We start from the raw sequence: 25,897 nt of genomic DNA on the forward strand, positions 1-25,897 counted from the left end.
TACTTTATAAAAAAAAGTAAAATAAAGGATTAAATATGTTTTTGCTCCTTCAACTTTTAGTGAAAATTAGAATTAGTCTTTTCTGAAAACTTTGAACCAATTTAGGCCTTATCTTTATAAATGCATAGATTTAGACCTTTAAACCATTTTTTTTTAAAGTTTATTTGATGTTTCAAACGCGTTTTTCAAATAATATTGAAGTGAACATGTGTCAAATGGTGTAAACTAAAATACTATACTGAGATATGCTTGAAACGTCAAATAAATTTATTAAAATTTGGTCAAAATGACTAAATTCATGCATTTACAAAGCCGAGAAGAGATTAAATTGGTTTCAGGAAGGACTAATTATAATTTTCATTAAAAGTTGAAGGATAAAAACATATTTAATCCTGCAATAAATGGATCTCACTTTATTAAAAACATAAAATATATAAACATTATTTAGTAAAAATAGGAGGAAAATAAACGTATGTTTACAATTAAAAAAAAGTGTAAATGTGATTTTATAAAAGCTATAATTGTTGAGTTTCATTTCATTGGAAAAATAAGTGTAATTTCTCATTACATTTGAGATCCTTTGATTGCAAGAGAATATTTAATGAAATGGGAAATTGTTTTTGGGTACACATACAATAAATAATCAAATATATATGGAATAAAAAAATAAGTATTATATAATGGTGGGAGCGGTTTAAATATCTAATAAAAGGAGACATGTAATACTGCAAATAAAAATATTTAAATTATAAATAACAGTTCTTTATAAAGTTATATTAAAGGACAAAATTAAACAACACTACTCACAAATTATGCATACAATTGATATTTAAGGACAGTTTGGACGATATTGTTTGTCTGGATTATAGTTTTTTATTTTATTTTCAGCATTTGATTAATCCAGATACATAAAATTAATTACTGTGTAGTTAACTTCATAACTTATATTTTTGTTATTAAAAGGACTCCTTTAGATAATTAAAATATAATAGATCATTTAAAGAACACTTTTCACCTAACACATTCAAACGTAAAAGTTATTTCGCATTGCAGTGAATTTCTTTTCTGCAATTAATGTAAAAAAAAAAAACTAAAACTCAGCTTACTTGAGAAATAAAAAAAAAGGTTAAATAAGAGAAAATAGATGAAAATGAATAACTAACTAGCTAGGTAACCGAGAAAAAAGTGTGTAGTGATCTGAAATGGTTGACCAATAACATGTTTTAATTAAGGTTAGAAATTGAGAAGGCTGAAGAGAGAAAAGAGAAAAGAGAAAAGAGAAAAGAGAAGAGAGAAGAGAGAAGAGACCATCTCTTTGTTGATTGAGGGATGGCAGAAAAAAGGTTAATCGTAGAAGTGGAGAAAGCCAAAGAGGGCACAGAAGAAAAGCCATCAATGGGTCCTGTCTATCGTAGCGTTTTCTGCAATGATCCAACTCCTCCTGCCATACAAGGTCTTGATACATGCTGGGATATTTTTAGGTATACACAAATCCCATTGCAACTTTTTTTTTCATAGACAATGTCCATAATCATAATTAACTAACTTTATTATTTCACTTTAATTATGCATAATTTAACATACATATACCAGTTCGGATTTGAATCTAGTGAAAAGGACTAGTGTAGTCCCTTCTAGCACGGTGTAACAATGTGTCACATTAGCGTTTAGGTGACATTTGGAGGAGGATATTCATTAAAACAATAGAACAACAATCAACTCCCCATATGTTTCAATGGCTTGTTTTTTTAAGGTTAAAAAGAAGATAGCATGAAAGAAAGATAAATTGTAATATATGTAATATATAGTAAATCTGTTGGTTTTGTAATAATTATATTTAGTTTGATTTTTAATTTACTGACTGCGTAAAGATCTTTACAGTACTATGTTTCTACAGCAATTGGTGAATGGAGGAGTTTTCTCTAATGTATACAACTTTGGTTGGAGGGGATGAGACTTACATTTAGTGAGAGATTATTTTAATTTTTTAATTGTTTGTGTTTGTATAGGATGTCGGTGGAGAAATATCCTACAAAGACAATGCTTGGTGTTCGTGAAATTGTGGATGGGAAGGTAAGCTCTGTCTTTCTGTTTCACTTTTGTCATTGTTATTGTTTTTGTCTGTGAAAATGTGTTATCACTTCTGTCACACTCTTTTGTAGCCTGGCAAGTATAAGTGGCAAACTTACCAAGAGGTTTACGACATGGTGGTCAAGGTTGGAAATTCCATTCGTGCTTGTGGTTATGGGGAGGTGAGTAACATATGTTTTGCTTTAACTTGTTTTACTGTTTTAATGCTTTACTCTAATATTTTGGATTCTCACCAGTGTAGCTAACTATTTATCTTATTTACTTATGTGAGATCAATATTTATGTGTTTGATAATGCACTTTTATGTCTTTAATAGCTTGGTCATGAAGTCTTTGAATATTTTATTATTTTACTCAACTGAGTACCTTTACACCATGCCTATTTTCAGGGAGTAAAATGTGGTATTTATGGTGCCAATAGCCCAAAATGGATTATGAGCATGCAGGTACAATTTATTTTGACTTTTTTTACTTCTATGTTGTGTTTTTCTCCATATAAATTTCTCTTTCTACTAATACTTTTATGGAGAGATTTCTATTGACTTTGTACTTTGATATTTGTTTGTTTGCTTCATTGAATACTTTTTATTGTATTGTTGATATGATTACTGTAGTTGGTTTATTATGATTTTGAATATGAAGGAGAAAAAGCCAATTTTTTCTTTATTGAAACACGACTTTCTTCTGTTTATAATATTTAGTGTTCTAAATTACAAGGTGCCGTTTATAGTGCTGCTAAACTTGCTTATATCTTTGCAATATTTTCTGACACATTGCAACATAATTGCAGGCCTGCAATGCTCATGGACTTTACTGTGTTCCTTTATATGATACCTTGGGTATGTGCAAGGCTTCTTTAACATGTTTCTTCACAATGATGATGCATTGACTCATCCAGTTACTGACATTTGTTTTAGTATTAGTACACCAATTTAGTACTGTCAAAGATAAATCATCAAAACAATTTAACTATTGGGTGGAGGAACATGAGTAGCTGTTTGTATCCACAACTATTCACACAACAGCCCTTTAGGGATGAAGTGTTTATATTGAAAACTAGAATGTCCCATTGATCATTGAACACACATCAATAATCCATATCCATAGATTCTTTAACCATAAACATTTGCCATCATCTAGAATTTTTCAAATGGTAATTGTAATGGGTTTTGACGCTTGATACACATGTATGACTTATTAGGTTCTGGGGCTGTGGAATTTATTATAAGCCATGCAGAGGTCTCAATTGCTTTTGTTGAAGAAAAGAAGATACCCGAGGTTTATGCCTATTCAAATTATCTATTATATTATTGCTACGAGGGATTAAGAATTGTCTAATCAAAATTTCTATTGCTAGCCAGCCTAATTTATACTTGTTGTTGAAACTTTTCAGCTGTTGAAGGCATTTCCAAACGCAGCAAACTTCGTCAAGAGTGTGTTTTATTGATTGTCTACTTTCATTCTTAAAATATTCACATATTTGGAAAGAAATGATTACCTTTATTTATTAATTTGTAGCAATTGTGAGTTTTGGAGATGTTACCCCTGAACAAAGGCAACAAGTTGAACAGTTTGGATTGACCATGTATTCATGGGAGGACTTTTTGAAAGTGGTGCGTTACTCATTTGACGCATAGTTAATCTTTCTCTTACTATTTAGCTGTAAAATTTCATTGAAAATAGCATGCAAGAGTGATTGCAGATAATGCCAAGTAGTTATAGAAGGAGTATCTGGAATTACTGTTAAAACACAGTCAAAAATATTATATTCCTGTGTCTGTCACTATTTTGAATGATAAAACAAGGAATATTTTCTTGTAAATGTAAAATCCAGTTCAAAAAATGTAGGTGCACTTGCATAGGCCAAGGAATATTTAGCGGTTGTATTTCTCAATCCTCATGCAAATTTTTGATGTCTAGAGCAGGGTCATGATCAGACTTTTGAGCTTCCTGAGAAAAAGAAAAGTGATGTATGTACAATAATGTATACCAGCGGAACTACTGGTGACCCTAAGGGTGTATTGATATCCAATGAAAGCATTATTACACTTTTAGCTGGGATTGATAAAGTTCTGATCAGTTGCCATGAGAAAGTAAGCTAGTGTTGGCCTTTTAATTTGAGTTCTCTAAAAATGTCTTCATTTAAAAGGATAATCAATATTTTTATGTATCCTTTCTTTGTCCTTACTAACTGTAATCCGTTTTCCTGCTTGCAGTTGAGTGACAAAGATGTATACCTATCATACCTTCCTCTTGCACATATCTTTGACAGGGTCATTGAGGAGGCAATGATAATGCATGGTGCCTCAATAGGTTTCTGGCGTGGAGTGAGTACATGTCAAATATTTCATCACTGAATGAAGGCTTGATATGATTGTTGAGCTTTGGATTTAACTTTATGCTGAGAAAAGTCAAACTTTGCCTTTGACAATATGTAAACACGATTTGTGCAATGGTTGCAGGATGTCAAATTGTTACTAGAAGACATTGCGGAGCTAAAGCCAACCATTTTCGTTGCAGTTCCTCGTGTGCTTGATAGAGTGTACAGTGGTAAGTTTTTCCCGTAGTTAACAATTTAGTGATCCTTCTAAAATCATGTGTTGTAGAATTCAGGAAGGACATACTTTCTAAATTATTTGTTAGTTATTGGAGTAGTCTTTTTCGTTAATTCCTTTTTCTCCTGTTAATCTTTTTGAACAGTATTTCCTATACTCAATTTGATAAACAGGTTTGAATCAGAAGATTTCTACAGGGGGCTTTATGAAACAGACAGTGTTCAATTTCGCCTACTCATAGTAAGTAACTATGTTTTTTGTATGTCACTGCTATCTTGAACAAAACATGACATGTACGACTGTTCCTATCCTAAATCATTTCACACAGAAAAGCTCATTTGGATTTTCATTAGGTTGAATATCAAAATTACTGTGATCACTTGCGCCATAAATTATAAGATTATGATAAATATTTTTTTTTTTGGCAAGTTGTATTAAATCATAATATTATGATAAATATTCTCTTTTTTTTTTTCTTTTTGTAGCAAGATGCATAGCTTAGGTAAAGGGCGAAATCATGAGGAAGCATCTCCACTATTTGATAAAATTGTATTTAATAAGGTGATGTAACAATATTAAGTTTAACTCCACACTCCTTTTTTATGAACAAGTGCAACCAAATTTCTGATTAATATATTATATTTTTGTAACTTGATCAGGTAAAGCAAGGTTTAGGGGGAAGGGTACGTATTATTTTGTCTGGAGCAGCACCTCTATCTAAACATGTTGAAGGTTATCTGCGGGTGGTGACTTGTGCTCATATCCTACAAGGATATGGTATGCTTTTATTTGATTTCTTTCAATTGATCTTGTTCGTGACAAACTATATTTTTCTGAATATTTTTTACAAAATAAAAAGTTCATTTGGATGAAGAGTATAAAACATACATGGAAATTGGAGGAAGATAGTTCCTCTTTAATCAACAAATGGAAAATAAAATGTAATAATCAATGGAGCAAACTTTGTCCAGTCCTCAAATCTAGAGTCAAAACTTCTCGAAGTGGAATTATCAATTGCAAAATGCACAAGTCATATAGTAAAGAATAGTGTACATAATGTAAAATAATAGCCTAACTTGCAATTCAAGATCAAATTCAATAGTATAGGTTAACTTCAATCAAGGTAAAAGAGATTATCTTATTAAATAAGGTCCAGAGCTTCATGTTTACAAGACCCACTTTTTTGTCACCTATTTTGGGAGTGTAAGCAGTGTATTGATATATAAACCTCTTGAGAGCATGTGCTACTAATACTACAATGACTTTGTAATACCCACTTATTCACAACACTTATAGCTTTAGGAAAAACATATGTTGTTAATTCAAATGTAGACATAAATTTATGAATAAATACTGTGAAAGTTACTCTGATGTCAAGTATTGATGCATTTAGTCTTCTGTTTACATGACTGCATGTGTTGTGAGAGCATGGACATATTAATGCGTTTCTGCTGAAAAAAATAGGTCTAACTGAAACCTGTGCGGGAACCTTTGTGTCATTACCGAACGAAAAGGACATGCTTGGCACCGTGGGGCCTCCTGTACCATATGTGGATGTGTGCCTAGAATCTATTCCTGAAATGGGATACGATGCGCTTGGAGACCCACCAAGAGGAGAAATATGTGTGAGGGGAAGTACTGTGTTCAAAGGGTACTACAAACGTGAAGACCTAACCACAGAGGTTATGACCAATGGCTGGTTCCACACAGGTTCTTTTGTCCCTGTTTCAGATAATTAATATTTGCTACTATATGAGTTGCATGGCCACATTTTATTCATGAATGATCTATTTAAACAGGTGATATTGGAGAGTGGCAACCTAATGGAGCCATGAAAATTATTGATAGGAAAAAAAATATATTCAAGCTTTCACAAGGAGAATATGTTGCCGTTGAACACCTGGAGAACATTTATGTTCAAGCTTCTGTCGTTGATTCTGTATGTCCTCTGAACACTTTTTGTTAAACCATTTTCCCAAAAAAGTGTTGAAAAACTGTTGTTGATTTGTTGTAGCATCAGGATTTGTGAATGATGATATTAAAAGGTTTAGTTTAGTGTAAATATAGAAATAGAAGTTTTATTTCAGTTTCTTTTCATTCCATGAATATAGAATCACATAGATGTTAATTCTTTCGCGGCTTTATCTCAGATATGGATTTATGGAAATAGTTTTGAGTCATACTTAGTTGCTATTGTTAACACCAACAAGCAAGCAATTGAAAAATGGGCCGAAGAAAATCGTATAACCGCAGACTTTGATTCTCTCTGTGAAGATTCTAGAACAAAAACTTACGTAATTGGAGAGCTCGCCAAGATTGCAAAGGAAAAGAAGGTCTATTGATTTCCTATTCTTTATTCTATGTATGTGTTTGTTGGTACATACATTTGTTGAAGCATTATTCGATCCTGATATTATTTGTTTTTTGTCAGTTAAAAGGTTTTGAGTTTATTAAAAGTGTTCATCTTGACCCAGTTCCATTTGACATGGAACGTGGCCTTATGACTCCGACATTTAAGAAGAAAAGACCAGAACTGCTTAAATACTATCAGGTACAAATTCTCATGGATTTAATTTAGTTTCATAGAACTTCAAATGGAATGCATAATGGTTTTCTTTTCTTCTCACTTTGTTATGTTTATCAACGACTAAACAAGAGTTTAATTTCTCACTTTGTTATGTTTATCAGAGCTAATGCTTTTAGGTTTTTGTTTTAGTATTGACTATAATTTTTCGTGCACAGAATACCATTGACGAAATGTATAAAGCACTGAACGCAAGCAACAAATCCAGTGCCTGAGATATGCTTTAGGAGCCAACGTGACGAAGACGATTTAGTTTATTCATGTGATTGCACTTGCTTTCCCTTTTCGTGGTGTAGATTATTATTCATATAGATTGCAAATAATATGCATGGATAGTTGCAAAAATATGTTTAGATAGATAAATTTATATTTGAAATTGTTAAATTATTGTCTTGTTAACCATGAATAATAGTTATTGCTTCTCTAATACAATATTAAACTAGATTTTTTCAATATGAAAATTTTCCATATTGAGTCCTATCACACAATATTGAGCATATTTTAATTTTATATTAAAAGAAAAAAGATAAATAAATCATTGACTTTAATTATCCATTTTGAAGTTTTTTATTTTAATTATCCATTCTGAATTTATGTCATGTTGTTAAACTTCTAGTGTGAACATTATCTCTAATTTAATAGTATGATTTTTAGCATCAACGATATGAATGAATTTTGTTATATTTTACCATTGTAGTATAAATTATATTCAAGTGACATCTTATATAAATTTAAAATAAGACGCATTCACAAATTAAAAAAAAAAAAATACATGCAAAATAATGAATATGAATAAATCAACATATCATCAACTAAATTTATTATACTCAATACAATAAGTAAATTCAATGATCGAATCATAAAATGTTATGTCTGATAAATTTGATTAAAAGTAACTCGAGTAAAAAAAAAAAAAACTTAAAAGTATTAGTATGCTTTGCAAAACTTGGTTATTTGTCGTATCAATTGATGTGTATAGATTATATGCTACCTTTATATATATTTTAATATATATTTTTCATTCTAAAAGAATATTAAAAAACAATAAATATTAAAATAATCAATACATTATTATTGTGTACCGTACAACTATTTTATTATTGCCTGATATTGAATTTACACATGTAATCATTTTGTTTATAGTTCAGCGTTATAATAAGATTACTATTATAACCAAAGACTAGTTTTTATAAGAATTAAAAAATAATTTTCAAATTAATCATTATGTAAGAATTTTAAAAACTTTACTTAAGTCGATACTACTTACAGTTTGCGTTGGCTCTTGTTCAATGTGCTCAGCTAATCAATTCCTCTAAGAGCTATGGCTTTCTTCATCTCCCATATATTTTAATTTCTTGTTGATTTGTGTTTATTTGTACATATTATCTTGTTTTTCTGGTTACAATGTTTGTGTTTGATAATAAGATAAAATTTTAGGGTTCATCGTGTATAAAAATTACATATAAAAACATTATAACTAGCAAATTAATTACCCATTGAGTAAATAAATAAAAAAACTAGCTACAACTGTAATTCTGAACTTAAATTTTCATCAAATGGTAAAAATGGTCGAAGTCTCCTCTACTGTACATAGAGATGGTTTAGTCGCCTGACCTTGTGTTTCCTATTTTCGTGGAAACTCCTACTTCATGTCTGTAAATTCCATTTCATTCAATTCATTTTTGTGTTGATGCAATATCTATCCACAAGTGCTGCAGCAAAAAATAAAAAAGTATCATTAAGACTAAAAAAAAGATAGAAGTGTGGACTACCACGAGAACGGTATATGTTGAGCTTATGGTCACAGGCATTCCACTTCATTGCTAATATTTATCTCAGAAGAATTGGCAAAAAAGACTTGTATACAAATTTACTTTGAAAATCTGTGTCAACAAATTATCCTTAAAATCAATAATATAATAATTTCAAAGTGAAATATTTATTTTCGTAAAACTCAAGTGATTTATCTTATTACACAATCTTTAAGTGATTTTAAATTACTTTTAAGAAATATAATAATTTTTCGTCATTATATAAATAAACTAGACCAGTTACGACACCAGTATATACTATACGCTAAGTATGACACCTTCAATAACTTTTAACTAGATATCCTACTCTTAAAACTCAATTAGATTGTTCCTATCTAGATCATGTTTAAAAAATTATGTCAATATAAAAATATTTAACACACTATTTATTATATCTATCAAAATTAACACACACAAACATTGCTGTTCATTTCTACAAAATTTTAGCACAGAATCATATGATAATCTGTAATTTTAACTCAACAGTAAAATTATAAAAATTACATTCTATAAAAAAAAGCGATTGCGTTATTGAAAATGGTATAACTTACAATAGTATCGTTTGATCCCTTCCTACCATTCGCCGCCTGTCCTCGATCTGGTTGATAATAGAAGCATAGAATTTTACACATAACGGGTATCATCAGTCTTGTCGATATACTTGTGAACTGTGGTTGGCTGAGTACGATGAAAACACAAACTTAAGTACCAGTTTCTCTGTATAGTTCCTTCTCATCAACCTAACTCCCATAGTATATAGTACTTCTATCCGAGTACCCTACCTAGGAATACCAGACACTGAGAGAACACGCTGCTTCTACATATTTAAATGAGAAATCAAACACAAACAGGAGAAAGAAACCTTGAAATTGACTACCCTTCAGAGAAATCAAAATTAATACAAACCATCACAAAGGGTCTTGGACTGATCTAGTGCTGAAGTGTGTTAATGATCTATCTGAAGCAACACTATCCTGATGACTACACTCTCCTATACTTGGGAGCCTGCGGAAACTACTAAGTAGAAGCAATCCTTCACAACATCCCACGTGTCCACAGCTGCACCTCAATAAAAAAGGTACGTGTCAGCCAAAACACACAATAATATCACTAAACCTTTCTTAATCCACGCTGCATATCTACATGTAAGCCACGGTAAGTTGGAACCAAGGCTCACCATCACACTCGATTTGTCTAACAGAAACATGATTCTTCTTTGACCATGTGCATTCGAAGTATGAACAATTGAACTACATCGGACTTGGGCTATTAATTCTCTCTAATCATATCACATACCCTTGCCTGAAAAGCAACAAAGATGCGCATACCCAGCATAAATAGTAGGATATCATAATATAAAATAAAATCAAAGCATGTAATAATATAAAATTGGCAACGACTAAGAAAAATGAACAAAAATTACCAAATGGCATTAGTGCAAACAATTATATAAAAGGAGATTTCACCATTCAGTCCAATTGTTTCTCAAATATTGAATTCCCACTCTCACTACTAGATGCAAGAGGAAAGGATGCAAACTGCAATGCAAGTAACTCATCCCTGCTATACTTTAATCTTTGATCTATGTAAAAATAAATGAAAACAAATCAAATTAGATAGTCATATAAAGCTACAAACTTAAAGATTAGAAGGTAAATAGCAATTACCTGCAAGATATGGTAATACCGGAACTGGATCTTTCTTCTTAGCCATTTGCACAGTCCTAGAAGTTGATCGTGATGGAGAGGAATGATTAGGACCATTTTGATTAAAAGGATATACAGTACCAAGTTCATGTAGGACTTCAACTTGTGGATGATGTCTACAGAATGACAAGATACTGTCTTCAGTTAAGAGCCAACAACCTCTGAGGTCCAACAGTTTCAGGGTTTCAGGAGCCTTAAATATATCAATCCCATAATTTGTCAATACCGCATCACAAACACTAAGATTTGTCAATTTTGGAATTGACGATAAATAGTAAAGTGAGACGTCTGCAAGTGAAGCACTTTTAAGTGATAGATATCTCAGCTCTAGTAAGCTTGACAAGGGGTATAAAGCTTCATCCCTAACTTGCGTATGCTCCAAATTCAACCTTTCTAATTTAAGATTTTGCAAAGCCATCAGGGATAGTGAGGAGTCCACATCAACCTTTCCTTGGTGTAGAAAACCTAAGTTGTAAATACAGTTAGTAAGCTGAAAGACAAAAACTTTAAAACTAGAAGCACAAAATGAAGATATAAACGAAATGAGAGAGGCGCAATAATACAATCAAAATGTAGACATTTCATACAGTAAAATGGACAAATAAACAAGAAAATCACAATTTGCTATATCGAAATGATCCACTATAGCATTAACTAAAAATGCTTAATCAGTAAAAATGAAGTCTTGGAAACAAAGTGAACAATTATTTAAGCCATTACCAAATATAGCAAATTGAGGACATTTTCTATTTGAGAAATTAAGGGCAATTTCAGTTTAAGAAATACTTTTGCTTTGAGTTCTGTGATTCCACAAATAATTACAAAAATGTCAAATCAGTTTCATTCTATTTCCCGTTTTAAAATATTTGTTTAGGAAATTATGAAAACGATATTGTTTATTTTCACTGTTTATTTTAAAAATCTCTAAAAACCAGAAATATAGTGAAAACAAAGTCACATATTCTCTATGTATCAAATAACCATACATCTCCCAACATTTTCCCTCCACAACTTAAGACCTAGCAAATAATGGGAAGCTATTCCAATTGCACCATTACAAGGGAGGTCTTATCCGAATAGCCACTTTTGGCCAAAGCTTTACTACTACCAAACCCCACATTTACAGTCCAATAAATATTCCAGACTCAGTATGACATTGGAATTAGAATATAGAGTAAAATCATTCCGCATAAGTCAAGCACTTAATTTTCTTAATACGAAATGCATCTTGTTGCTAGAGTCGTACCTTCTTAGGGAGCATTTGGTTTAAAAAATGTTTTTCTGTTTTCACGTTTAATTATGAAAATGGAACCGTATTTTCAACTTGTAACCTGTTTTCAAAGGTTTCTATAGAAATTTGTGAAAAACCTTTTATTGGTTTTTTGTTTACACTGCTTCCTTTACACAAACTTCCAAAAATAGAAAGTAAAATGAAAACAAAGTAATTAAAGATACGATTTCTAGGACATTTTCTCAAACAAATGGCTCCTTAATAATATCAACCCTTGATTTCTAGGACATAAAATAGCTATTTAAATCTAGTGTGCAGTGCACCAACAAAAGACACATTATTCTAGAAGGTAACTTGATTAAAGAACAAAATATTGGAAACTGAGCAGTTGTCCCACACACATTGATGAAGCCAAACAGGATTTGTTGAATATCTGGCATAATATATGATTTACTTTTAGTAGGGTTTCAAATCAACTTCAAGATCAGAAAATAAATAAATGTTCATCCAAAACATACTAAAGCAGAAGAAAGAATCTTCAGCCTTATGCGATGGTTACATACTGCAAGCACGAATCCCTTTGTTCTTCCCAAAAATACAGTAAAGGAAACGAATGATAAATTAAAAAAGACAGGTTAGACTTGCAAAGAAGTTTCCTGGTAAGGAGCAGCCAAATGGTAAAGTAAAAGGGATCAATCAACAGGCTGCAAAAATGGTAGGATTTAACCAGTGTAGAACCTATATCTGCCACCACAGTTGATGCACACAAATTTATAAATCATATTAGTAAGAACTATGTCAACTGAACAAATACCTTTAATGTTTGTATTGCTCAGGTCAACATCCTTTAATGAAGGCATCATACTGATAAATGAGATGCCAGTGTCATCCACTGGTGTCTTAGATAATGATAGAATTTCAAGATTGGGAACATGTCCAGCTAAAATTCCTAATCCAGCAGAACTAACCCTGGTACCACTTAGATTCAGACTTTTCAAATTACCACCAATACATGCAACCATCTCAACTGAATCGTCCCCCATCATGCATGAGCTGAGATTGAGGTGTTCTATTACTTTCATTTTACTTAAGAAGAAGAATTTATGCAGGCTGGTATGGGCTACATCCAAAAAGGATACCAGATTTGTATTTGCATACGAGAAGGCTCCAGCTTCATTCAGGAATGTAGCCCCAGAGAAAATAAGCTTTACCAAAGGAGATTTATCGTCTTCAAGTATAGAATCAATAGTACAGTTGCTCATGTCCAGGAATTCAAGAGATGATAGTGTAGGCAACTTTGTGACACTAGTCCAAGCAAGATTTAGATGGGTCAACTTTGGGAACATATTGAGAACAGCTGCACCTTTATTTGATATTTTACTACCCCAAAGATCAATATATTGTAGCCTTTTCAGTACCTAGGAGGAGGGTGAAGTGAAACAGTAAAGGTCATAACAAATATATACACACATTTATAAGAACGTTTTTACAACTTGAGAACAGAACACAAACTCAAACAAACACACAAAAGTGTGTACACACGTCAACACATGCACACTCCAGAAAGCCAATACAGTGGGCCCCCGACTGAAACAAACAAACATGTCTAATAGCGAATTCAAGCAAGTCATTCGGAAAAAAAGCGTGTTCCAAGCATCTGACATCCAACAAAATGTTGCATACAGCTACAACCAAAATCCAGATCATGGAAAAATAGTGCTAAACTGAACGCAAACTCTTAAGATTTTAACAGTAGCGTCAGAATTGTCACAGTTACACCATCTAACAAAATCCAACTCTTGAAGTGTGCCTAATTATCATGTTCATCTAGCAGCATAACAAATTCCATAAAAATTATACAATTACAAAGAAAAAAACAACAATTTCCACATAAATTGATGGAGTAAAAATCACTGACTGGTATAGCGCTGATTATCGAATACACTAGCATCAAAGGGCAAAATAAATACCTGTAACGAAGTTAACGACACGTCATCTACGGGCAAGCCACCTAAGTCAAGAAGAGACAAGTTTTGAAGAGAGGCAAGAAGCTTGACTCCTTTGGCAGTGACGCCAGTTTCTGAAATACGCAGCTTCTCCAGATTAGGAACGGAGAGAAGATGGCTGATCCCGGAATCATTGACCTTGAAGCATCTAGAAAGATCCAACTCCTGAAGTGTAGTCATTCCTAAAACCAATTAAGCACGACGCACTGAGCCATCTCGTAAAAAGTGACAGTAAGAATAAGTGTGAAGAATGAAGATAGATACGACACCTGTAATTGGCCAAAGAGCTGAAGTGGTAATTCGATGACAGTCCGCGAGATTCAAGTAGCGCAAGTGACGAAAAGCTCCCAAATACGCCATCCACTCCGCGTCCACGGAGCCGTTGTCCCTCACGTCAACCTCTTCGGCGCTGTGTTTGAAAACCCTAACGAGAAAGGAAAAAAAATTAGAAACGTGAATGGAACATGATTGTGTTGAAAATGAGGGATAGAGAGAGTAAGGGTACTCGAGGAGGGAAGGGTAGAGGAGACGACGGGCGATGAGGCGGCGGAGGAGAGCGTCGGCGACAGGAGAAGGTAAGCGATCGAGACTGCGCCTCTGCATCCGCCATTTTTCGACGCTTTCTCTACTCTCACATGCTGCCTCTATGCAGAGTCCAACCAACTCGCTTTCCCTCTTCATCCTCCGTTCGCTCTCTCTTCTCTGTCTTCTGAAGTTGGAGGCAGATACAAAATTATAGAAATGAAATGAACTGAAACTACGCCAGTTTCACTTTGATTTCGATTTGACCAGAACGAGATCAGGATGTTGAAGACGAAGCTTCGTTCTTCTTCTCTTCTTTTCCCAGTTCCCAGAAGAAGGAAAAAAAAAAACACTCTGTTGGGCCTCATCGTGCCTTTCGGGCCGAACCAGTGTCGGTTTATAAAGCCCATGTTTTCTTTTCATCTGCAGCCTGCTGACAGCAGAACCAAATAAAATTATTAGGAAAAAAAAATTAACTATTGCGTTCAACATTAATTGAAATTGCCAAGCTTAATTGATTTGACAATTTTCTGAACTCATTTTTCTTAATAAAAACTAATTTCTTGTGAAGTCAGACGACCATCATAATTTAGAAATAAAGTATAGAAATCACTTTTTTCAAAATTTTAATATTAAATATAGACGAAGTTCTTAATAATTCAAGAAAAGAAATTAACTATTCCCTTTAAATTCACTGGCAAGCACACGTTATTCGTAAAAATCTTCATATGTGTCTTCCCTCTTCATGTCGTTAACGAACTACATAAACATTTTTCAGATTTCAATCGTTTCATTACTAATTTTATGATTGTTTTATTTTACGTATTACACAAAAGCTTAGCTGTTGTCTCTTGTGTCTGTCTCTGAAGCTCACATGGGCTTACAATAAAAGATGGTCCCTCACATTTTCTTCAGATCAGAGCATCTTCCGGAGAACAGAAAGAAGTTTCCTAGTTAATGAAACTTCGGCCAGGTTTTCTATTAAATCCTCAAGTTGTTATGTTCTAGTCATTATATGTTACAAATCGGTTTTCAACTGTTCTTGTAATTTTCAAGTTTCGATTTCTCTCCTTTTAACTGTATATTTAATCCTGCATCAGATCTAGTCAACTTGTATCCATAATTCACCGAACAAGCACTAAGGTTTTGAAAGACCAATCTTTATTTAAAAGTGCCTTTTTTCCTCATAATTGATCACTAATTAAATCTATCCCTGGATTGCATAAGGAATGAAGAACCTTACTGTGAGTGTGATATTAGATAAGATGTGCGTGATTATTGTTCACTCACAAGAATTCTTATTGGCCTCTCATTTTGAGGGCTTTGAATGTGACACTGACATTTAACATAGCTGAGTATAATATACAGTTAAAATTTAGAATCACACAACAGTATTTGTTAGTTTTCGACCATTGAATTAAAAATCACAAGCTTTGAAATAGCCAAATATGCTAGTTATAATTTGATAGCACAAGGACATAATAATATATATAGCACAAACTGTTTCTTTGTAGAGAGTACAAAATGCTGCAAAGCTTACAACATCAAACACAGAAAAGACATCCAAAGCTGTTGAAAAATACAAGTGATGACTCTTCTCTCAAATATTGAGAAGTTCATTTTTATTTTTAAACTTCTCAACAAGCCTGTTTCGTTGTCTGTCTTGTATCACTCACTGTATATAAGTTGTAAAGCGGAGAGAAAGAGGATGAGCTCTGCCATTTTTGTCTCTTCACTCCTTTCTGCTCCGGTCCTTCCATCTTATATAATCTACCTACTTTGATCTAACCTACTGAAATGCAAAATACACAAGAGAAGAAGAAGAAGAAGAAGATTTGACACCAAAATAGAAAAGTAAAAACGTAGAGACCCTCTCCTCACTGCACATTTGTATGGCTACACAGTCTTACACAACAAAGCAGTAAAGCATTCCCATTTCACTTCAAACCAAGGTCAATCCTCTCAGGCCAACACGTAGTTAGCCACAGAGACATCAGCTGGTGAAGTAGAATGGATGTAGACAAATTCAAGGCTTTTGCCTGCTGCTAGTGAGCTGAGCCATGATGGGAATGTGTAGGAATCACCAGACTTTGTGAGACCCCAGATTGGACCATAAAGCTTGGAGATTGAAAGATTGAGAGAATTGAGACTCTTGTTAGATTTGTTTGTCACCACTGTTGAGTATCTGTAGTAAGTTTTTCCATTGGCAACCCATGAGGTGGTCATTTTCTGTTCAATAGAAATTGGGCCTGACCATGAAGCTGAAAAAGAAATTCCCGTTAGATGTTGATCCCAACATACAGTGTGCAAGTGAATTGGTGAAGTGACTAGCCAAACAGTACCTGGAGATGGAGTTGTCTTGGTATTTGGGGATGGTCGAGGCTTGATAACAACAGGGTTAGGAGCAGGAACAACTGCAAGGAAGAAACCAAAGCCGATTACTACATTATCACCGAGAGTGTTAACAGAAAAGGGTATAATATAAAGCAAGATTATTGATGGCAATACCTGGAAGAAGCTGGTTATAGACACCATGACCTCCATTCAGACGTGCTAGAATACCAATGAGAGGAGCATTGTTATAGGTTGCTGGCTCTGTCTGCTCATAGTTATCTCTTTCATCAGCAAAGTCATCATACGCATCAGGTCCACCAACAAGAGCACCGGTGAGTAGGTTGGGGTCACTCCTTTTGCTGCTAAACCAAGTATTATAACCTCCACGGCAGCTGACAAATGAAGGGTTAACCTTGATTGAAACAATGGATGAACCTCGGTGATGAACCCTTTGTGGGAAGTTGTTTCCATAGCCCACCATGTAACTAGTTGCTCTTGGGTTGTTTCCAAGAAGGTAGTCCACCTGAAGATTAAACATGTCAAGCATTGAGATCACACTCATTCATGAAACATCAAAGTTGAATTGAAAGTAGGTTAAGAAATCCATCCAGTTCTTATATAGCTACGAAATGGAATGCAGGAGGTGGAATTACCTGAGACTTTGCAAGGGAGAGAAGTTCAGCAGGGGCAACATTGCCTGAATTGCATCTCAAGTTCCTAGCAGATGAAGTAAGGTAGTCAGAATAGACAGTGGCTAAAAATGAGGCACTTGTGACAAACTGCATGTTGTTCCATCTCTGGCGGAAAATGAGGCCACCAGGAGTCTTCTGAACATTGCGAGAACCCTTTCCAAGGCACGAACACATGAAAGATTCAGCCTTCTGCTGATATCTCTCGAAAACTGGTGCATGATGGCCAGCTTTGCCCTGCATCAAGAACTGCAAGAAAAAAACAACCAAAGCTCCTTAGCTAGCTGCCAATGATGTTTTTGTACGATAAGTCTAAGAATAAAATTAATGGTATTATTATTACCTTGGCAACCAATGTCTGAACCCCAGCATACTTAACATCCCAACCAAATTCAGTCATGGTCCAACCAGTTCCACCCATGGAATCACCGTTTCTTCCAAGGTAATCCAAGTAATACTCATTGTTAGATGCTTGATACAACCAAGCAGCAGCCCAAAGCAATTCATCCTGCAACCACAATGACCAACACTCAATCAACCAATACCTTTGTTTGCTCCTATTTCCAATTACTTGTTTGTTTCAATTTTAATTCAAGCCAATAATTACACTTTCATGTTATTTAATACAGATGAGAGAACACAGTTAAAACTGATAAACATACATTGTAGCCACTGATTGATCTGTAATACTTCTGGGCAACGGTAATGCTGCTGTCATATTTGCCTCTGTATTTGTCAGCAAAATCGAACAACTGAAAATGAACAAAACAAAATCCAAGGAGAGTGAGTTTAGCAGATCCTGGTGGAAATGGAGTAAAGTGGATCAACTTCCACTATTCTCATTCAATGAATTAATTAATTGACCTTACCCTAAGTTGGTGAAACATTTATTAAATCAACCTATTGCTTATCCTCATTTATTAGAGACAACTAAAATAGCAGATACCAGAGGGTCATAAGATTCAGATCTGTGACCCAAATGGCATATTTTTTATTTTTACTTAAGATCATAATACCAGAAGCATCTTTCTCTCTTCATCACTCTAACTCTAATAAATGAATAATTAAATGTAACATATTTTTCACCTATCAGGAACAGTGACAGCAAACAGAAACGGAATCGAGAAGTTGGTGAAAGAGTAAAGTAAAAGGCAGCAGAAAATAGAGGTCCAATAGAACTAGTACCAGTATAGAAAACCGGTACACATACGGATTTGTTTATTTTTATTTTAAGACCCGATAAGAGTGATGGTTGCTGAACGACCCCTGGGTGGTAAAGTAAATACACACCAAACAAGTACCAAAGTGTTATTTGAGCCAAAAATAGCACCGACAGTGTGACCACGTGAGAGGGTATAATAGCAATAACAAAGTTTGATTTTTGTGTGATGTGAAAGCATTTTGAAGGGAAGGTTAGGATCCTCCACAAAGATCAATTCTACACATGGGTAAGACTGTCCCTTGGCCAACCCATTAGATACCTCCCCACTCTTCTTTCTTCTCCATCTTCCCATTTAGACATAACAACCAAATTTATTTTTGGACCACAGTCTTGACTATTAATTCTCAATATGGTAACCAAAAAAAATAAAATAAAAATATTATCTATAAAATGGGAATGCATCGAAAGGATCACTTAGGTGAACATCTATGAACAAATTTTACTTTTGTCATAAAAAATAATCCGTTCACACTTCTTTAGTTATTATAAGAAAAAAAATAATAGCTCAACAAAGGAAAATTAAGGACGACTGAAGAAAAAGCTGTGGAAAAAAAAATTAACAAGTGTACAAAAAGCATTTTCGTGGGACACACAAATTCTAGATACTATATTCATTCCATTGCTTTTTTAAAACAAAAGAATTAGGAGATGCCTTCTAACATTAAAATAATATTTATATTTTTTCCAAAAAAAAGAAAAAACTAGTGTCGGTTTAGAAAAGAAGTCGTGAAATAAAAATATTTTTCATATACCAAGTGTGATAGATTTAATTAATAGGTAGAGTTATTAGGAAAATAAAGGAACAATGTTGTGATTTAATTTTAGTAACTTTTTGGTGCAAAAGCCGCCCTAACCTACGCGGCCCAACTTGGTCGCAATAACGACTCTGACAAAAGAGTCATAAAAGTGTAACTGCCTATTAACTCCAACCGCTTCACTTCACTACACACTAACTAGCGCTGCTCTCAACAACAACTCATGCGCACCACGTTTCACCGTTTCTCTACCTCTACATTACAATGCACTCATTACATCATCACACAACAATAACTAAATAACATTAAATAAAATTTAGTTGGTAGAGTGTGAACCTGGTAGGCGTGAGTGAGAAGTTCATGGGAATAAGCAGGGTTAGAGCGGCGGAAAACAATGGATGCAGCGGCCATAGCTGCGGCAGTTTCTCCGGCAAGATCCGACCCGGGATTGCTCGGATCGATCTTGTAAGCGTGACGGTCCGTTGTCATATCCTCTGGCCTTTGCCAGCAGTAATGGTCAGTGTTTCCGTCTCCCACCTAATAGTCAAAAAGCCATAACATCACCAATATTTTTTAATTATAATACCGTGAAAAAGATGTCGTGGTAAATCAATTATTCCTTGATGTAACATTAAAATTCAACTCCTAATAAAAAGAGAAAAATAACCTTAACAATTAAAATAATTAAAAACAATACCTCTCCATAGAGAACATTGGCCTGAGGGTGTGCTTTGATGAAGTAGTCTGTACCCCACTTAACTGCTTCCATGGCGTGGCCAAGCTCACCGCTCGCAGCCATCTGTTTGCCGTATTCAATTATGCTCCACGACATCATCGTAACGGTGAACGCCATGGGTAATCCGAACTTCACATTGTCCCCTGCATCATAGTACCCTCCAACTAGATCCACCTGCAATTTTGTTGCAGAAACAATAAAAACCAGAACTTTCCAAGAAAAACCGAAAACCAAGATAAAAAGGATTAAGCTTTTTTTATGTTTTGAAGTTACCCCGCTGGCTTTGCCATCTTGCAGACCAGAATGTGCTCTCCATGTGACTCTCTGGTTGTGGGGAAGGTAGCCAGATCTCTGAGCTTCAAAGAAGAGAAGGCTCTTGCTGAGAGCTTGAGCATAGTCATGGCCAGCAGAGGCAAAAGGAGGAGCCAGAAGAAGAAGAAGGAGAGAGAACATGCAAATAAGGTTCTCCATGTGGGAGTGAAAGAGAAAATGGCAATGTGGGTGAGTGGAAGCAACTGAAGCTTCGGATAATCCCACCAAGTTAGGAGGGAATCCTTGGGAAAAGAAAAGAGTTTGAAGAAGAGAGAGGGAGAGGGAGTACGGGGATTGGAAAGTGGAGAGGTGAAGGGGCTATATATTATGGAGGAGAGGGAAAAAGGAAGGTATCAAGAACCCAGAAATTGACAGTGATTCAATAAAAATAAAAATAAAAAGTGTAATTTAGTTACTATTTGGTATAAAGGTATTATTTTTATTCTGTTTTTTGGATTTTGAAGTGGCTGCAAATTGCAATGCAGACGTTCCTTGATGTGATGAGAAATGAGAATGGGACAATGGCATGTGGCCTTACAGGATGGAGGTCGGTGAGGTTTAAAAGTATCTGCTTCAAATGAAATTACTGTCATAAAATATGGACAAAAAAATAGAAAACCCTTTCATTTACTCAGTTTTATTCAGTGAGAATATGGGTATGTGTTAATTGTGACCTGATATCAGTTATTCCTCGTTATCAGTGACTCTGTTTGTGTGAAAGATAAAAGTTGTCATGTCCTTTTATACCCAAAAAGAATATGTTATATGTTTTTCAAATTTTAAGAACATTTCTACTTAAATTATACATACGAGAAAATATAATATAATATAATATAACAATGTTTTAAAAGTAAACATTTGGGTAAGTTTAATTCAATAAAACATCTTACTGTAACAATGTTGAGTTATTGAAGTATTGATTACAATTAAACATTTTAATTAAAAGAAAGTGTTTGTTTTATGAGAAAATATTAGAGTGATTGAAGGAAGGTGCCCATTTTCAAAGTCACATCAGATATTCACACCACACAGGTCTCAAAGTACACCCAATAATAATACTTGCTTTTAACGAAGCAGTTGACACCGCATTCTCAACCTAAAAAAAAAATTAGCAATAGTTCTTTATTTGGGTAGAAAATAAAACACAACCTCTGTATAATATAACAAAACATGTTAACCCATGTAACTTCACAAAAGACATCATAGTTTGACTTACTGAGGGGAGATTGTTAGATTGGGCTATAATGGTGTGTGATAAATTGTGACTCTGGCATCATTTTTTTTTTTCTAATTTAAGACAATTTTCTAGTCAAATTATTTAAAACATTTATAGAAAATGTTGTGCGATTAAAATGCTGGCAAGCAACAATGAAACAGTCAAAAGAAATGTTTTATGGCGAACAAATTAGAGTGATTAGAGGAAGCTTATTTCAAAGTCATATCACAGGTTCACACACCACATGCCTCATAGTACACAATAATAATAATACTTGCTAATAACCTAGCAATTGAGACATTTTTGAATCCGACCAACCAAATATGTGTTGGTAGAAAATACAACTACTTATTTTATAAACCATGTCGTAAATAAAATCTTCCATAGGCACATTCTTTTATAAACTGTATAGTAAGTTCAACTAGAAATAATAAAGTTTTAGAGTACACTTGTTCTCGTGAAGATTTGTTTTGTACATAAGATTTTGCATACAATTTAAGAGTCAAAATTTCCAAATCTATTGATGATTACAATATTTCAATTTCCAAATCCTTCTCAAATACTTTAATGGTAACATTTGTGGTGATGGTGAATAACACAAAACTTTGTTTGACATGGTCCTCAGAAAGAGCACATGAGCTAGGATTTACGTGGTGGGTGCGCATTGGTTTAGTTACTGCAAAAGTTTCAACAACGTTTGACTGGTAATGATTTCCATTTCCCAGCGTTATCAAGTTCGGTTTCAATGGAAAAACCCCATGTTCTTTCCATTTGATTGTTCCTTCTTCCATGCGTGGAAAAACAACACTTCCGTAATTTACGTGTCTTATTCATTATTACTCCTTTCTTAATTGTTTCTTCCCTCACTAATACATTACTAAACTCACAAGAGAAAAAAAAAAAAACACATAAATCAAGTTCCTGACACATGCATATGATAATTAATTTCCATAATCTGATATTACATTTTAGTACAGTGCTTGAGAAAAACGTGGTTGCATTGAGAGTCGAAATATGACGGTGTGTGTGGAGAATTAATGGTAGAGTTGAATCACATGGAATAGGTACTTGCATAGCAACTAACAACAAAAATTGAAGCAGTTGTTGAGTTGCAGTACAACCGAAACCAACTGTGTGAAAGAAATTATTGACACACAACGCAACGATGAAGAAGCTTCATCAGTTGTTCATATGGTTTCTCATGGCAGAGGAGCCCTGTACCCCGGATTCGGATGCCCGACAACCCGACAACCCACACTTATGGTCATTTATTTTTCGTATCTGAACTTCCCACCGACAGTATCCCAAGTTAACACAGCCTAAAGAAACAACAATAATTATGTTCCACACGAGTAACATCATCTCCTTTTTTTCTGTTACTATATTCGGTAAAATGTATATTTTATATTTTATAAAACCCTCATCCAATATTGTGAAGAACAGAGAACTGGGATGTAAACAGATTTAATGCAGCTGTGTCAGATGTTATTGTAATCACTGGGTTTGTTTTGAGAATTTACGAGTTACATATAAACAAAATGGATTTTCTGTCAAATCAACTTGAGTTTAAAAGAATAATTTTTTACTTTAAACTTACTTTATCGTCGTAAGAGATGAGCTGAATCAGTGGGCACTGAGATTGCTTTTCTTGATAAATGCATACTTTGAAATTTGATATTCTTTTAATATCAGAAGAAGAAGTTAACCAAAGTTGTTAGTAGTAATTTGATTCATAAAAGAAATGGAGAAGGAAAGTTTTGTAGTCAAAACAGAACACACACAAAAAAAAAAAGTGTTGTCCCAATGTCAGAGCGCTTTATTCCCAACCGCAATCAACGGCTTCCGCCGAAAATGATATAAAATCTCTCTTTCACACACTCATTCTCTCTCTAACCTTTTTTTTTTTTTCTCACTCTTTATTTTTTATTTATTACTACTTTTTAAAAAGTTTGAATTAACATAAGAAAAAAAGAAATTGGACACGTCACAGGTAAGTCAAAGAGGCAAGTTTCCGGAATGACTGAGCCGAGACACTTCCCACCGCTGAGTGCCCGTTGTCCAAGGCAACAAGTAAGACCATGCTGTTTCATCGGGATTTCATTTTTTTAAAATTTTTTATTATTACTCTTTCCAAAATTAATTTTTAAAATCCTTGAAAAAAACTAATAATGTGACCAAGAGAAATGCATAATTTCATGCATTGTATTAGTTTTGTTAGTTGAGTGTGAAAGATAGTGCAGTTACTGTTTATTCCGTACAACTACCTTTTTCCAATCAAGTTATCATTAAACTGGGTTTGAGAATCATAACATAATCAGTTACTTTAGTTACCTGGTTCTCCATCTAAAGTAACCTTACCAAACAAGGATTTACGTTTGAATTTTATGTGGCTGCACGTTGAAGTGTTCATACATAGTACTCAGTTGAGTTCGTGAACCGGAGGAAGAGATTCTTCCTTCTTTTGATGGTTGAAAATTCTCTGCTGGTTCATACCCTAACATTGTGTCCCCAAATTATGGCTTAGAGTATTTCATTCTTTACCTTTTGTTTAGTGTGTTAGGTCACCTTTTGAAAATTTTGGCACTTGCCTTTGCACAATACCACGCCAAATATTTTTTCTTTTTTATTTTTTAAATATTGCTGTCTTTCACGTACCCATGCTGTTTTACACTGACTTCTTCTGTATTGGATCTTACAGAAATTATATATCATCAAAAGTCAAAATATATAGGTGAAAAAGCCTAGGTTAGCTACTTGGACAATCAAATGCGTTAACATTGCACTTCTTATACATTTTCTTTGTTGAAATTCCTTTCAAAGTAAATTTTAATTTTGCTAACTAGATTCATAGTTTATTGCGAATACTTTGATATATATATACCTTTAGGTTTAGGTCAAACACCCAAAAATGTACTCGATGGAGTTTTGAATCGATGTCTATAATTCTCAGACATGTTTGGTATTTAGATAAGAGCTTCTCCAACTCAATGCAAAACGAACTATTAATGTCATGAGAGATTTACATTTAGTTATCATAACATGTTTTCGAACAGACTTACATTACATCGTAATAGTGTGATGTTAGGTTTATACATGGAGAGGTTTCACTAGGAAGATACAACACTAATGAAACTTGAGTCCAACTACATAAGACATTGACACAACTCTCAATCCAACATCTTAAAACAATAGATTTATGGGTCTTTATCCTTATATAATGCTCTATTTTTTCACTCTTATTTTTAACCAATGTGATACTTAAACTCACACTTGTATTCTTAATATGTGACACATGCACTACAATGTCTAAACAAGAGTGGCAAATTAACAAATTTTACGATTCGATGTCGCGTATTAGTATTATTTCTGTGCTGTCTATGAACTTATAATAATGGAGGCTAGCCAGAATTTTCTATGTTGTTGACCGATTGATAACATGAACAACAATTTTATGCACCATAACTAAAACTTTTGGATCAACGTGCACGGAATCATGTCCTTGTTGTAGTTGTAGTTTTTAAGTTGAAGACAATATTAGCGAGGGATTAGTTGGCAAGTGCAGGGGAAAATGTGGTGCAAAACAGAGTATTTGGCTTGTTCTGGTTTTCTTCAAAGTTTCAGATCATAACAGAGCATATAAAGCTCATGAGTTCATGGAAGAGTAGGTGCATCTACATATATAGGTGAAAAGTGGAAGTACCATGTGTAGAAAACTACTTTTACCTACCCAAATTTTGAAGATATATTTTATGAAAATTTAACATTTGTTTCATTTATCTAAATCTCTCTATAGATACTTCATTATTAGTAATACAACATTCACTATAGACAATAGTAAGAGTGGATGAATTAACTTAATGATTAATTATTGTGTGTTTAGGCTATGAGGCGTGTAATATAAGGTTGAATTGAATGAGGCCTTCAGCATAATAAAGGTTAAAGTGTGAGAACAAACAACTTTTTCAGCATTTATAAACTACCATCACAATTATTATCTCTATCTTAAATTTCCATCACAAATCAATATACTTTCACTAAAATATCTTTATTTCGTAGATGATTAACTAACCACACTCTTATAACCATATATTGTCCTCTAGTACATTTATTTATTGTACTAATCAAGAC

The 25,897-nt window shown here is 33.8% G+C and overlaps 3 protein-coding genes across 8 annotated transcripts; 1 reads left to right on the plus strand and 2 right to left on the minus strand.

The window, feature by feature from the left end:
• Positions 1–1,240: 1,240 nt before the first annotated feature.
• On the plus strand, positions 1,241–7,690 carry LOC114177661 (long chain acyl-CoA synthetase 4-like). The gene is made up of 19 exons (XM_028063098.2): positions 1,241–1,481; positions 2,010–2,073; positions 2,163–2,252; positions 2,480–2,536; positions 2,881–2,929; positions 3,292–3,368; positions 3,484–3,523; positions 3,609–3,703; positions 4,016–4,183; positions 4,307–4,417; positions 4,553–4,640; positions 4,819–4,885; positions 5,131–5,206; positions 5,305–5,422; positions 6,110–6,355; positions 6,445–6,584; positions 6,796–6,978; positions 7,077–7,196; positions 7,388–7,690. Exons 1-19 carry the CDS (start codon positions 1,330–1,332, stop codon positions 7,442–7,444), a joined length of 1,998 nt encoding a protein of 665 aa, XP_027918899.1. The 5' UTR covers positions 1,241–1,329; the 3' UTR covers positions 7,445–7,690.
• Positions 7,691–8,707: 1,017 nt separating this feature from the next.
• On the minus strand, positions 8,708–14,821 carry LOC114177662 (Leucine-rich repeat (LRR) family protein). Of its 6 annotated transcripts, XM_028063101.2 has the most exons (10): positions 14,489–14,821; positions 14,253–14,407; positions 13,948–14,165; positions 12,792–13,395; positions 10,708–11,211; positions 10,464–10,622; positions 10,218–10,342; positions 9,947–10,099; positions 9,592–9,857; positions 8,708–8,941 (listed from the first exon to the last, which is right to left on the minus strand). In XM_028063101.2, the coding sequence occupies exons 1-6, from the start codon at positions 14,662–14,664 to the stop codon at positions 10,510–10,512; spliced, it is 1,770 nt and encodes a 589-aa protein (XP_027918902.1). In that variant the 5' UTR covers positions 14,665–14,821; the 3' UTR covers positions 8,708–8,941; positions 9,592–9,857; positions 9,947–10,099; positions 10,218–10,342; positions 10,464–10,509. The 6 variants fall into 6 exon arrangements, with proteins under 6 accessions (XP_027918902.1, XP_027918904.1, XP_027918901.1 ...); XM_028063103.2 differs by having other exon boundaries at positions 9,592–10,099; positions 10,507–10,622; XM_028063100.2 differs by having other exon boundaries at positions 9,592–10,099.
• A 1,145-nt stretch (positions 14,822–15,966) lies between these two features.
• GH9C2 (glycosyl hydrolase 9C2) lies at positions 15,967–20,855 on the minus strand. Its single transcript, XM_028063446.2, has 9 exons — positions 20,515–20,855; positions 20,203–20,415; positions 19,842–20,042; positions 18,191–18,280; positions 17,872–18,036; positions 17,493–17,777; positions 17,014–17,362; positions 16,848–16,919; positions 15,967–16,766 (listed from the first exon to the last, which is right to left on the minus strand). Exons 1-9 carry the CDS (start codon positions 20,710–20,712, stop codon positions 16,468–16,470), a joined length of 1,872 nt encoding a protein of 623 aa, XP_027919247.1. The 5' UTR covers positions 20,713–20,855; the 3' UTR covers positions 15,967–16,467.
• Positions 20,856–25,897: the final 5,042 nt, after the last annotated feature.

This window comes from Vigna unguiculata, chromosome 3 (genome assembly GCF_037176805.1).
Source record: "Vigna unguiculata cultivar grain cowpea cultivar isolate G323 ecotype 2 chromosome 3, ASM3717680v1, whole genome shotgun sequence".
Lineage (NCBI taxonomy): Eukaryota > Viridiplantae > Streptophyta > Magnoliopsida > Fabales > Fabaceae > Vigna > Vigna unguiculata.

What these genes read in the sequence shown, in the direction of transcription:
- LOC114177661 (XM_028063098.2), top strand. Translation starts at nt 1,330, where the DNA reads ATGGCAGAAAAAAGGTTAATCGTAGAAGTGGAGAAAGCCAAAGAGGGC. An exon ending in TCCTTTATATGATACCTTGG is followed by an intron (nt 2,930 to 3,291) that starts GTATGTGCAAGG and finishes ATGACTTATTAG; the next exon opens with GTTCTGGGGCTGTGGAATTT. An exon ending in CAATAGGTTTCTGGCGTGGA is followed by an intron (nt 4,418 to 4,552) that starts GTGAGTACATGT and finishes CAATGGTTGCAG; the next exon opens with GATGTCAAATTGTTACTAGA.
- LOC114177662 (XM_028063103.2), bottom strand. Translation starts at nt 14,664, where the DNA reads ATGAAGAGGGAAAGCGAGTTGGTTGGACTCTGCATAGAGGCAGCATGT. An exon ending in CTCTACCCTTCCCTCCTCGA is followed by an intron (nt 14,408 to 14,488) that starts GTACCCTTACTC and finishes CTTTCTCGTTAG; the next exon opens with GGTTTTCAAACACAGCGCCG. An exon ending in TGTCGTTAACTTCGTTACAG is followed by an intron (nt 13,396 to 13,947) that starts GTATTTATTTTG and finishes CCCTCCTCCTAG; the next exon opens with GTACTGAAAAGGCTACAATA.
- GH9C2 (XM_028063446.2), bottom strand. Translation starts at nt 20,712, where the DNA reads ATGGAGAACCTTATTTGCATGTTCTCTCTCCTTCTTCTTCTTCTGGCT. An exon ending in AAGATGGCAAAGCCAGCGGG is followed by an intron (nt 20,416 to 20,514) that starts GTAACTTCAAAA and finishes ACAAAATTGCAG; the next exon opens with GTGGATCTAGTTGGAGGGTA. An exon ending in CTATAACCAGCTTCTTCCAG is followed by an intron (nt 16,920 to 17,013) that starts GTATTGCCATCA and finishes TCTTCCTTGCAG; the next exon opens with TTGTTCCTGCTCCTAACCCT.